At 37.4% G+C, this 13,026-nt stretch overlaps 2 protein-coding genes across 2 annotated transcripts; one reads left to right on the forward strand and one right to left on the reverse strand.

Annotated features, from left to right (window-relative positions):
• Nucleotides 1-1,404: 1,404 nt before the first annotated feature.
• cryba1a (crystallin, beta A1a) lies at nt 1,405-5,023 on the reverse strand. The gene is made up of 6 exons (XM_030151896.1): nt 4,882-5,023; nt 4,256-4,310; nt 3,987-4,105; nt 3,663-3,804; nt 2,733-2,875; nt 1,405-1,925 (listed from the first exon to the last, which is right to left on the reverse strand). Exons 2-6 carry the CDS (start codon nt 4,292-4,294, stop codon nt 1,778-1,780), a joined length of 591 nt encoding a protein of 196 aa, XP_030007756.1. The 5' UTR covers nt 4,295-4,310; nt 4,882-5,023; the 3' UTR covers nt 1,405-1,777.
• A 3,347-nt stretch (nt 5,024-8,370) lies between these two features.
• On the forward strand, nt 8,371-11,808 carry crybb1l3 (crystallin, beta B1, like 3). The gene is made up of 5 exons (XM_030151897.1): nt 8,371-8,444; nt 8,576-8,694; nt 8,792-8,924; nt 9,990-10,132; nt 11,640-11,808. The coding sequence occupies exons 1-5, from the start codon at nt 8,379-8,381 to the stop codon at nt 11,806-11,808; spliced, it is 630 nt and encodes a 209-aa protein (XP_030007757.1). The 5' UTR covers nt 8,371-8,378.
• Nucleotides 11,809-13,026: the final 1,218 nt, after the last annotated feature.

A 13,026-nucleotide genomic window follows, 5' to 3' on the forward strand; every position in this document is an offset into this window, starting at 1 on the left:
TGAGCATAAACCCCCAGAATCACAAGCTCTCTTCATAGTTTTCACACAATTTATCAGTAAATACATGTTTTTGCGTGTCAAAAATTAAACGTGTGGTGTCCAGCTGAGTGGACATTTTTGCAACTTCATGAAAAATAGGTTCATAAGATTTTTTTTTTTTTTTTTTTTTTTTTTTTTTTGTATGTTTTTTTTTTTTTTTTTTTTTTTTTTTTTTTTTTTTTTTTTCAGAAGAAAATTTTCAATTGCATTGTTTTTTTCATGCCTAAAGAGGAATAAAAAGACTCATGAAAAAATTTTGATTAAGGTTCTCATAATTTGTGCATGAAAGGGTTAAAACCATATTGAAATGCTGTTTTACTGTCAAAAATGTGTTTTGTAGATCGCAAGACTTAACTGCACAGGACACAACAACAGCCAAGTCTTTAAAAAAGTTTTTTAAAAGGATGTGCGAAAAATAGCACAAAGTAATATGTTTAACCATTAATAAGTGGAATTCAGGACATTTGTTAAAATTATTACTTTTTTGACTCTGCCAGGGGGATGGTTTACATATGTTAACATATGTAAAATGTAATCATTTTGCGCTGTCTTTGGCTGCACATTTGGTTGCATAACATACCAAAAAATCCTCCAATACAGTTTTATGCAGCCGTGATGCATAACTTGTGCAGCAAAAGGCACAAGGAGCTACTGACTCCCGAAGTAATGACCAACACAGAAATCATGCACACAAGAGTATGTGCATTCAGAAAACTGGGCTACGTTCTTTCTCATGAAGAGGTTCAATGTGAGGATTTAATTCTCTTTACATGTTAGGCTGAGACAGTATTTACTCAGGGTAAACAGAAAAACCATTAACATCATTGTGTTTTACAGTGCTGTTAATCAGTTAAGTGTGATCAACAAACAAAGCAAGTTTTATTATCTTAATGTGTGTGTAAATTGTACAACCACAGGATATCTACATTTATTGCATTTTAAACCTGTTCATTACGTGTGTTTGTGTCCTAACTGTAACAAAGATAAGAAAATATGGTTTTCCCACTGTAATTATGTACTTTGTCACGATGAATTTATAGTATTTCTGAAGGAATTTGCTCCAAAAGATCTAGTTTTCTCTTAAGATGTCAAAACTTTTGGTTCACACCACATGCAGTAATATCCACCTAACACACATTTTATGAAGTTACTATGACATATAAAAGAGTTTAAGGAAGTATTTTCAGTTGGTTTCATGTGGACTTGTGAGTGGCTTTTTAACATCTTCCATTAGACCAGTGCTTGAAAATAAATGGTCTCTGCTAATTGAGAAGTCTCACATGCAGTGCAAATGTACTACAGCATAAAATTATGTGAAAAATTATGACTAAGAATGAATCACAAGGGAGCCAGTGACGGTTTGCAGCAGATTTCTGTATTGCTTTTTAAGTTGCCCTTTCCTTCTTTATGAAACACTGCAGCACTGAGTCTGAGCTGTCATCATGAGGCCCATTAACTTTATCTTCTTTTCTCCTCAGTGGGGCATCAGTCAGCAACCTTATTTTTTTCAGTGGCTCTGTATTCTTTCCATCAATTTTCTTAATTTTTTTATTCGGCAACAGAACAAAACAAAAGTGCTGTAAACATCTTGATAGTTAAGTGCCAGAGAGTCAGCCTCGGGTCTCCATGCCTGATAGAGCTGGCTGAAGCTTGGAATGGCTGGGTGAAGGGAAGAAGAGGAGAAGGAGGAGGAGGTGGAGAACGCAGAGTAGGAGGTCAGGAAAGGGGGCTGCAGGACTCATTGCTGGATTCGACGCAGTGACTGCACCTGGAAGGACTGAGCATGGGAGCCCCACTCTCTGTAATGTTTGTACTCGCCGTCATGACGATCACACTCCATGATGTACTGGTAACCACGGTAACCAGGGAACTGGTAGCACACCCAGCTGGCGGAAGAGAGAAGAAGGAGGAGAAGAAAGCAAGAGATTAATGACAGATATGAGTGTTACACAGAGGGGGTAATGTGAATAACATGAGAAGCACATGATTAAAAATAACTACAAATCACAACCACTGCATATAGTTCTCATTAAATAATGCTTACACAACACTAATAAGGCCAAAAAAAAATCTGCCTTAATTAACTATGTGATTGGTTTCTGTAAGCTGTTCTTAAATAAGATGTATATGGGGCATTAAAATGCTTTTATTTTCATGCAAGGTCATATTAAAGTAGGACTACCTGACAAAAGCATGATGTCAAAACATGTCTAAGTCGCTTTACATGGTTTAATATGAACATAAATATAAACATATACTTCAACTCAGCAAGAAACTGTCATTTATCCTAAAAATAGTAGTAGTACAGTGCATAAATGAAGAGTTTTTGTTGTTTAGTTTGACTATGTCATGATACTGAAGGCATTTTCACTGTTTAAAAAGTGCCTTTCTCAATGTTTTCTTGTGTTTTTATACTAAAATGCATTGCACTATGAGGTTACAAAGCTCCACTAAGTAATACAAAGCATATGTTGCTCTCACAAAATGGGATAAGATGGTACATGGCATCTCTGACCACAAAAAAGAGTGTATGATGTCTGTTAATACAAGTGTTCATAAACCCAACTGCTGTTTTATGATGTTTTTTTACATTATGTTGAGCTGATATTTTCCACTCGAGCCTTCACTTTATGACATGTGAAACCTGTGAGGAGTGATCAGTCTGAGAGCAGGAGACAGAGGCTGAGACTCACGCTCCGCTCTGAATCAGCATAGATCCAATCTCGTTGTTGGCCCAACCCATGGCCTGCAGAGAGGGGTAGTCATCGCTTATTTCCCACTGGCGGCCAATGAAGTTTTCCTTCTCAAACAACACCATTTTAGAATCCTTGTGTTTCTGTGTAAACATGATGCAACAAACAATGTGTCAGAACAATGACAAAAGAGCAGTTATGACGCCCATGATGTATGGAGAAAGTGTACTAACAACAGTGTTCATCTTCTACAGAAGGCATTCAGAATCAGACATGGAGCAGTATCAGATTATTTCTATCATGAGGACGCACATATTCAACACAACTATGCGCATGATGGGTTACATTCTGCTTCAGTTCTTGCTGGTTGGAGACCACAGAAAAGGAAACTCAGGAGGTTTACAAACCTTTGCTGTTGATCTGAAGTTTGAAATGAGGTGTGATAAATGAGTCCTGTCTGGAACGCCTTCCTAACTACTTCTAATTTAATCCCATTGTTATTGTGTTCTGTCAATTAGATCCTCTTGTCTGAATGTAGACCATCTCACCCAGTTCATCATGTCACCTGGTTACTCCCATTTCACCCGCTGCATAAATTTTTACTCTTTTTTCATAGTTGGCTTATTTTAAAAGATGCCCTCTCTGTGTCTGTAAGTTCTTCTATATGAATAAATACCCAAACTTCAGATGTCAAATAATTTTTTTTCACTTTTTCTTTCAAAGGATCAATACTTAAAGCTTCATGTCCAAAGAGTTCAAAGCATTCTGAACAAAACGCACTGAGCTTAACTTATTTTTAGCTGTGGGTTTGTGGCAAGGCTGAGCTCCTCAAAGTAAATCAATTTGTGATGTGAAATGATGTGCTTTTGAATTCTGACATTTCCCTAAGGCACATAACAAGTCAGACTGATGAAAACCCAAGAGACTCACAGCAGAGTAAATGGGCCGGAAGGACATCATTCTCTCAATGTGGTAGGCGTTGCTGCCACTCCATGAATCCCAGCGAGGATACTCTCCTCTCTCCAACACAAACTGCTGTCCACAGAAGCTGGAGTGCTCATATCCGGTCCAGCTACAGCCACAAGCAGACAGACACACTGACGGATCGTTCCGTATCACACAAATACATTTCAGGAAACTTTTAGCCTTGTTTTTCTCTAAAGGATAAGTGCTGATTATAAGTGCATTAAGAAAACAACAGCTAAACAGTCTGCAGGTCATGTCCACTTGTGTTAAATATGCTGCTTCACTTACGCTCCACACTCCACCTTCAGGGAGCGGATGTTGTCCACACCACACTCCATGATGTTCTGGCAGGATGAGGTAAACTCCAGACGCTTCCCCTGGAAGTTCTCCTGGTCATAAACTGTAATCTGGAGAGGACACAAATGCATACATGTAGTATGCACATGCCACACGCACACACTGATGTGTGTACAGACACACATGTCATTAACATCATCATGCCAGGCATCCAGATAAAAAGTAATGAGTTATTCATTCATGCAATAAAGCAGACTCACCTTCCATGGTCCCAGTGGGTTGGGATTGTTCAGAGCCATGATACTGCTGATTCACCTTCAGTGTAGACAACAGGGAGAATGTGTTGATGTTATTATTTAAAGGAGAATAGAGAAACTTTGAACATTTGGCACACAAACTGTCATCCCATTTTCACTGTCAGGAACAGTAGCCCACAAGAAGAGTCTCAGCTAATGTTTACATGTGGGTGTTATTATACCAGAGAGGCATCAGAGGCAGATCCATTAAACTGATGTTATTTTCAGATAATCCACACTAGTGAATGTATCATAAATATTTTGTCAGTTTTATATACATGATTAATTAGAGTTGACACAACATGTCACTTGTTGCAGTGTTAGTGTATACGTTCATATGGGATAAGTAATGCATGTGGCAGAAACTGATTGTGTTGGGACTCAATCCTCTCTCCATGTTCACGTGGGTTCATGCTATCACAAAAGCTGCTTGCTTTGCATGGTGAGCATGTCTATGCATGTGCATGTCTGTCCTCACTCTATACATTCATGTGCCTCAGCAGAAATAACAAAGACCAAAGACAAAAATTGAAAGGTGACAATGGCCTACACAAGGCTATAGGATGAATGGATTGAGATGGTGGGCTTACCTGACTGGCCCCAAAGAATAGCTGTACAGTGCTCACGGGGGGCTCCACAAAAACGATGTCCTGCCCCCAGAGAAAACGGACCTATTTATACATGCTGGTGCTGAAAAGCTGTTGGGCCTGTGGGTCATGGCAGGAGTCAGCACATTGCTGTTCCAGTCATTGTTCAGCACTGAGCTGCCGGGCTTTAGTTCGCTGTACATGGGCTGGTTGGAGGGCACTGTGCCCAGTGCCGATAAGCACAAGTTCCAAATGGTCTGTAACCAACAGGCCGAACCAAGCGCTGGCAAAGCCACATCCAGGAAACAGATGTGGATATTCTTGCCAAGGCCTCTGTTGCAAAGAAGCAACGTACTTTAGTGATTATGTCTACATAACAGAACTATTGTGCTACAAACAGAACATCTCATTTTTTAGTTAATACTTGTCAGTATTTCTGTTTCCAATCTACATGACACATTCTGCAGTATTTGACTAAACACGACAAAGGGGTCTAACAAACAGACTGAACATGTAAACCTTTTAATAACACACTTACTGGGGGTCTCTCCACTGCGCTGTGCTCCATCTGCGATCTCATGTCCACCTCTACTGTCCTCATGTCTCTGGTCCTTCCACTTTTTCAGTCCCTGCTATGAACACACATGCTCAATCATGCGCACACACAGTCATGAACAGAGACAGTTGAACAAAAGCCTGTTCATGAAGTCACACATACATTCACTCCACACTGGAACGTGAACGCATTCATCTACTAAGATACTGATATTTGTAGTTTACTTTAGACAACATACAGGACAATTATCTGTGTTCTACATATCATTACCTTCATAGCATAATCATATTTTTGGCCAAATTGTGATACACAAATGTGATAACTTCATTCTCCTAACACTGCTGCTTCATTTTATGCAGATATCAAAATTTGGCCAAAAATATGACTTAGGCAATTATGCTAGGAAGCTAATGATATGAGTATTGTACCATTACAAACATAACTTTGTAATTTAGTTAGTTTTGATACACAGCATGAAAGCCATTTTGTAAAGATTTTATGTCATTCAAAGGTACTTTAAAGCCTGATGAATTTTCAAATATTCACATGAGTGTGTAATGGTATAATTTTGCAGATGTAATGCAAACTTTAATGCGATAATACTACCGCTTTAACCATACTTTTTTGGACAAATCATTAAAGTCTACACATTCCCTGTATTATCTATATTTTACCATAGATTCAGCAGTCGTTTATATCACAGTGATGTATATATCCAGTACTGTGCAAAGGTCTAGGTCAACATTAGGATCGTTGGTATATTAAAGTTATAATAATCACACAATTGCATTTCTGATGTCTCTGTGTTAAAATACAATCTGGATATATGGGAAATATGTACAACATCCAACAAGTTTAGGGAACAACAGCTTCTATAAACCAAAAGGGCAGTACTTAATATGATCTCCCTTTGTACTTAATATTTCTTTTGTTCAGACAATTTGAGATTTTTAGCCTTTATTTTCTGATGTTTTGTATCAGGTTTCATTTAACACATGTCAGATGTTTCTATCTGTTTGTGCTGCTTCTTGTCATGGGGTAAGGGGTCACACTAAAGAGTGACATTAACCTTTAGAAGACATTTAGGTCAGTTTTTATGTGCCTTTTAAGACTGTGCACATATTCCCTGTATTTTTGTGTTGTACCTGAAGACAAGAGAATGAGAAACAAATATGTATGCACATTTCAGACCCAAAACAACAGACCAACAGGTGTCCTAAGACTTTTGCACACTACTGTAGACTACTATTAACATCTATAAAATATTGATCAGACTGATGATTGCTTCTTTAATTTTAATCTTGTTTGATTTTCTTAGTTTTTCTTGAGCTGATGGAAATAAGGAATGGATAAGGAATAGTATATTTGTGTATTGACTTAATTAAAAATCAATTATTATGACAGAAAAAGGTCTGATGGACAAAATTGTATATTTGTTTTACTTCAAGAAACAAAATGTACTCCAAATCTTGAATCATTTGCAACCTTTTTGGCTAATATATATATATATATATATATATATATATATATATATATATATATATATATATATATATATATATATATATATATATATATATATATATATATATATTTATATAATTATTTCATATCATTATTTGTGTTTTTTCACAAAAGTCATTGTGCAAGCAAATGACATGAGAAAGTAGGTGCAATTATATGAGTTAAGTCTGAGTGGTTACATGGATTCAGTTTGTCCAGTATCATGATGCAGTAGAAAAATCTCATCTCTTGCCAGTCTAAACAATAGAGAGATGGCTGCCCCTCCTGCAGTCAGCACATTACACACACAGGGCTCAAAGGCTTGGACAGCTACAGCATGAATCAAGAATAAAGAGACAAAATGAGAGAAAGTACAAGAGAGACTTCAAGTAAAGCTGCAGGAAATTATAGATGATGAAGAGAGAGAAAGTTGAAAAACAATTATAAACTATGAGAGTCGTGGCTATGACAATAACTGAGCATGTGTGTGTCTCTGGTTGTGTGTGTGCGTGAGTAGAAAGGCAGGTCGACTTTCTGCTGATGGCAGTGACTGTCCTTGGTCCCCCCACAATGGTGTTGGAAAACAAAACAGGCAGCCAAGTCAGCAGAACTTGTCCATAGATTAGCAGCATGACCTTTGACCCCAAACAGTGCTCCAAACAGCTCACAGCCAATGAGAAGTGAGAATCACGACTGTATAGACTCAGGTTGGATGTGAATGTATATATATATCCCCTCTAACAAAGCCTGTGTCCATCACTTTCACCAAAGATCGGTCCGTTTGAGCCTGCACTTGTAACTGTAAGTTTTTTCCACTCTTTATAATATTTAGGCATCACTAGAGTAACTATGGAATCAGTTAAAGGTTTTCTTGTCAATTTACACTGTGATGACAACAAGAAGTGTTGTAACATAAATTGTAGACAAGAGAATGGAACGGGAATTAAAGGCACATAATTGGCTTTTAGTTTACAAGCTGGAATATGTTCAAGGATCTATAGCAGATTAGATGCAACTGATTTGTGTTTTAATAGGAATTATCATGCTTATTTCTGTTCTGTCTTTTTAATTTAAATCCACTGAAAAAACATGGAATTTTCAGCCGCGAGGTTTGCATTTTGTACTAAATAGAAAACCGTGTGTAGATTCCATGACATGTTTCAGCCAAAAAGCCTTGGAAACAGATTTGTACAGATGTATGTTTCTTTTTATGTTCACAAATCTTTGCACAGCTATAGTTTTACATGTGATTGGATTAAATTCATACTTTCAGAGCCACTCATTGCAAAAAGAGTCCTTGTGCTCACACGACTGCATTCTCTGAAACGAATTTGCATATTCATGTTTTTGTATTTCATCAACCAAGAAACAGTGATTATCTTCCTCCGAGAACTCTGAAAATGGTGGGCTAATTTTGTGCTTCTTCTCTGTAGATCTGATCATGTCTCACTCAGGTGCTCAAGGCAGCATTGGCAGCCACTCTGCCATGGGCATGCATAATCACAAGGTAGTCACAATGTTTCTTTAACAACAGCAAAAAAAAAAACAAAAAAAAACACATACTGTAGCTAAAAATAATTACAAATCAAAAATATCAGACTAAATAAATGAATGCTTTTGGTTTTATTTCCTTTTCAGATTTACCTCTATGAATGTGAGAATTTCCAGGGCCGTAGGATGGACCTGTTCGGAGAGTGCCGTAACCTGTGTGAGAAGGGTTTCGACAGAATTGGCTCCATCAGGGTGGAGTGTGGCCCGTAAGTCCCAGAAACATTGTCCAGACCGATCACATTAATGAAAGTTGATCATTCAGCTAATTGACTGTTTGTGTATCTACCCATCTGTGTTGTCCAGCTGGGTGGGTTACGAGCAGCAGAACATGACTGGTGAGATGTTCATGCTGGAGAAGGGAGAGTACCCCCGTTGGGACACCTGGTCCAACAGCTACAGGTGTGATCGCTTCATGTCCGTCAGACCTGTCAGAATGGTAGGTTTTGTAAATGAAAATGATTTATTTTGACTCCTTTGTTCTAGATCCATTTGCATCTCATATCCATTTATAATATTCATGTTTTACAGCCACAAAGTGTATTTATATCAGAGAGAAATTTAACATTTAAACTTTTAAGACCATTACATTGTGGTGTTATTTTATGACTGTCAACCTAAAAATGCCAAATCTTTTCCTCTAAGACTTTGTGTCGGTGTCTAAAAGTAGGTTTGTTTGTTTGTTTATTTAGATCCCCATTAGCTTTTGCATAGCAGCAGTTGTTCTTCTATTTACATTGTGACAATACTGAATGCAAACCCATTAAAATACATAAACATAACACACTATGCAAATCAGTACAGTTAATACAGCACAAATATAAAAGACAAATGAGTCAAATAATAGATACACACTTAACGACTTCTTATTAATTAGGAAACTTCTCCATAGGCAGTGTCGTGTGAGTGGGATTTTCTTTTTTTCTTTTTTCAAACTGTATATGCTATTTTGTTGTGTAATAATCATGTTTGGCAGTATATTCCACCCATGCATTGACCTATATATTACTTTATATTGAAATAAATTAGTTCTTCAAGGGAAAAAACCCTGGCAGCATGGCATATTCTACTGTGAATGAATCAATATGTTAATGATAACTGTATTATTTTAATCACCTCGGTCCTGACCTGTAGGGCTGTTGTTTTGACTGTTTTTATCAGATAATGTGATACAGTAATGTGATTGTGATATGTGATGTAATATTGAAGATTCCTGACTCTTAAGTAACTTCATAACCAATCAGAATCTAGAAGGACAGTGAGGTAAATACACGTGAAACACATAAGCAGATTCAGCAGTTATTATTAAAGGTTCTGTAACTATTCAGACTGTAAATATGTAAATAATAACTATATGAATATGTACATAGTTCACACAACAAGTATATTTTGTGCTTTAACAACATTATAGCAATAATTTGCTTCAATTTAGCTCAAATATACAAAGCTTACACGAATAAATAGTGACAGTGACTCATGTAAAAGTGATGTGTGTCACTTATAGGACCCCCAGGACCACAAGATTTGCCTGTATGAGTGTCCAAACTTCGAGGGTCGCAAGATGGAGGTGTGTGATGAGGACATTCCCAGTCTGTGGTCTTATGGCTTCCAGGACCGCGTGGCTAGCATTCAGGTCACCGGTGGAACGTAAGTCATTTATGTGTCTCGAGTGTCCTAGAGAACAGAGAAAGTTTAGTACCAAAAATATTTAGAAAAATTAGAGTTAAAGCAGAGATTAAAAGGCATTTAGATACAAACTTTGGTTGCAAAAATGTCAAGCAGCTCTATTTGGCCCGAATTTCAACATCACCTGATACTATTTTTCCAAGCTAAAACACATCAGAAGGTTTTTGCTGCTTTAATAGATAGAAAACAATCTCCATCTCATAGGACATTACTTAATAAATTGATTCAAACATCCAAATTTACCACTATTACCGATTTATTTATATTTAGTTTGCATAGGAACAAATGTAAAGCATAAAGCCACACACAAAAGCATTTATTCTTCAAAGTACTAAGCATTAACCTGTGTACAAGACACACAGTCTATAAAAAATACTAAATATAAATACTAAAACACAGAAATATGAATTCAGTAAAACCGTATAGATAGAGTTGTGAAATACAAAATGTCCCATCCTCTGATTCCTCTTTAAAAGCAGTTTGAGCCTGAGCCTGAAATAATCCCAATCAGGATCCAGAGTTTTAACTCAAACTGTAGGTGGGAATCTAAATTCTAACGACATTTTACATTTGAAAATGCAGTGATAATGTTGCCTCTTACATAACAAATAAACTTTGTACTGTAAGTGGTCTTTACTTCTATAAGACGATGAACTTTTTTTTTAATATTTCTGACCGCAATAATCAACATTTTGATCCACAAAGACCTTAACAGCTGCTTGCAACCAAAAGCATTTACTGATCTAAAATGTGTTACATCTGCTCAACAGTTAATTCTATCAATAGCTTGAAATAATTCAGGCAAAACACAGTTTCTCCATGCATTAGATACTGGACCCATCAGAGGCTTCGTGGTGAACATAGAAACTCGGTTACATTGATTCACTGATAAAAACCCATGTAGTTTGACAAATGGCAACAGTTATAATGTTTGTTTTTATGGTATGTTAAATGTTCATTTTGTTGGAAAAATCACTTTGCTTCAGTTTTCTCTGTTTTACTCTGAGCTTTTATGAACATCTACATGGTTAGTGAATTAAAAATAGGAAAATACCTGCTTGTCAATGAACAGTGCAGAGGTTAAAATAATAAATGGTGATGAATCATCACGGTTAGATGTAGAGAAAAATTTCATTTGGAAGTCACCGGGAAAATAGTTCTTTAACTGTTAACTGCCAAATGATTGAAATTAATGTTGAAATAGGGACAGTTTTTAATGAACAAAGTGTTATTTTAACACATGCTAATGAGTAGGTTCTTGTTTCAGTTTGTCCTCAAATATGTCCATTTTTCCTATAATACACTCACCACTTGTCAAATTGCCAGGAATATTTTTGTTGCAGAGTCTCATTTACTATCTTCACTTAAATTTTACCTCACACAGATTTTGTCTGAGGGAGAAAATTGGAAAAAGATCTATTTCTCAGTCAGTGTGATTGGTTTTTCTTCACATTTTTCCTCCCCACAGCTGGGTGGGATACCAGTATCCCGGATACCGTGGTTACCAGTATGTGTTTGAGATGGGCCCATACAAGCACTGGAACGAATGGGGAGCCCACCACCCTCAGATCCAGTCCATTCGCAGGGTGAGGGACATGCAGACACACCGCAGGGGCTGCTTCGAGTGGAGCGCATAGACAGGAGTGCAACAGACTGTGGGCTAAACAGGAGGAAACAGCAAGGGTCCGGCATGCCGTGCTGCAAACCATCCCTTGGAAATTCTTCAACAGCCACTTAGCCACAAAAGCTAAAGGCTTTTGAATATTGTTATTGTTTTTACTGGCTGAATTTGGGAGAATGTGCCATCTTCAAAGATTCTGATTGTCATAGACTTCCAGAGATACTGTAACACTGGTAAAAATAGTAGCAATGCTCTCTGTCTACAGACCTCATAGAAAGATAATGTGATTTATCATATTTATGAAAGGCAGGTTTTCAGAAATTACTAGAAAAAAAAAGTTAATAGTTTGTGTTAATTAGTTTGTTTCGATGCTATTTGCAACCCTTTGATTTTATTTTAATTTACTGGCTTATGTGTTTGTAGCTGAGATGGTGCCAATAAGCCTATTTGACAAACACTCTCCCTCTCCTGGGATCAACAGATTTCAGTGAGTGAAGGAAAACACAATCATATCAGTCCTACAATACGCTACCATGGACAGTTCTCCGTCTGCGCATGCCCTGCAGTAAGTGTGCCATGCAGGAGGAGGCACTGTCTCCTCATCACAAAAGCAAAAGGCGTTTTTAGTCAAGACTGTGGTCAGATATAGTAACCTGAGGGGATATGTGACCACCAGTCTGGGATTAAACATGGTAGAGGTGGATGTGCAGGGTTGTGTTTTGCAGATGTTACTATCATCTTTTAGCTGTCCCGTTTCAGTTCTTTAGTGGGGCTGTCTGGAAGATTTGCATTTTCCATTTTCTCAGGGATGCTGGCATCTGGAAAGCAACTTATAAATAAAAATTAAAAAAAAAAAAAAAAGAAGAAGAAGAAGCGGAATGACAGTGTCTTTTATTGTGTTTGTTATTATCCTTCACTTTTCCTCAACTATTACGAGAGGAAATTGATTAGAAATAAAGAAAATTGGCTCTAATAGCGTAAATCCCAATTTCATGTTTTTGGTGAATTTTGACTTTACGCGGCGTCTTTTACATCATCTCAGACTGTTAGCACATGTTTTCTGGTCTCTGAAGTGACAAATGAGTAGTGAGTAATGGGTTACTCTTGCTGAGTAAATCCCAACCGTGCGCGCACTGGTGTATCCGTCATGACGACGCGCGCAGACTGTCAGCCACGCACGAGTGGTCGGTCTAAAGCCGTGGGATTTGGATTAAATAGCTTGTGAGATGAGCCT

The sequence above is a fragment of the Sphaeramia orbicularis genome, chromosome 13 (genome assembly GCF_902148855.1).
Source record: "Sphaeramia orbicularis chromosome 13, fSphaOr1.1, whole genome shotgun sequence".
In the NCBI taxonomy this organism is placed as follows: Eukaryota; Metazoa; Chordata; class Actinopteri; order Kurtiformes; family Apogonidae; genus Sphaeramia; species Sphaeramia orbicularis.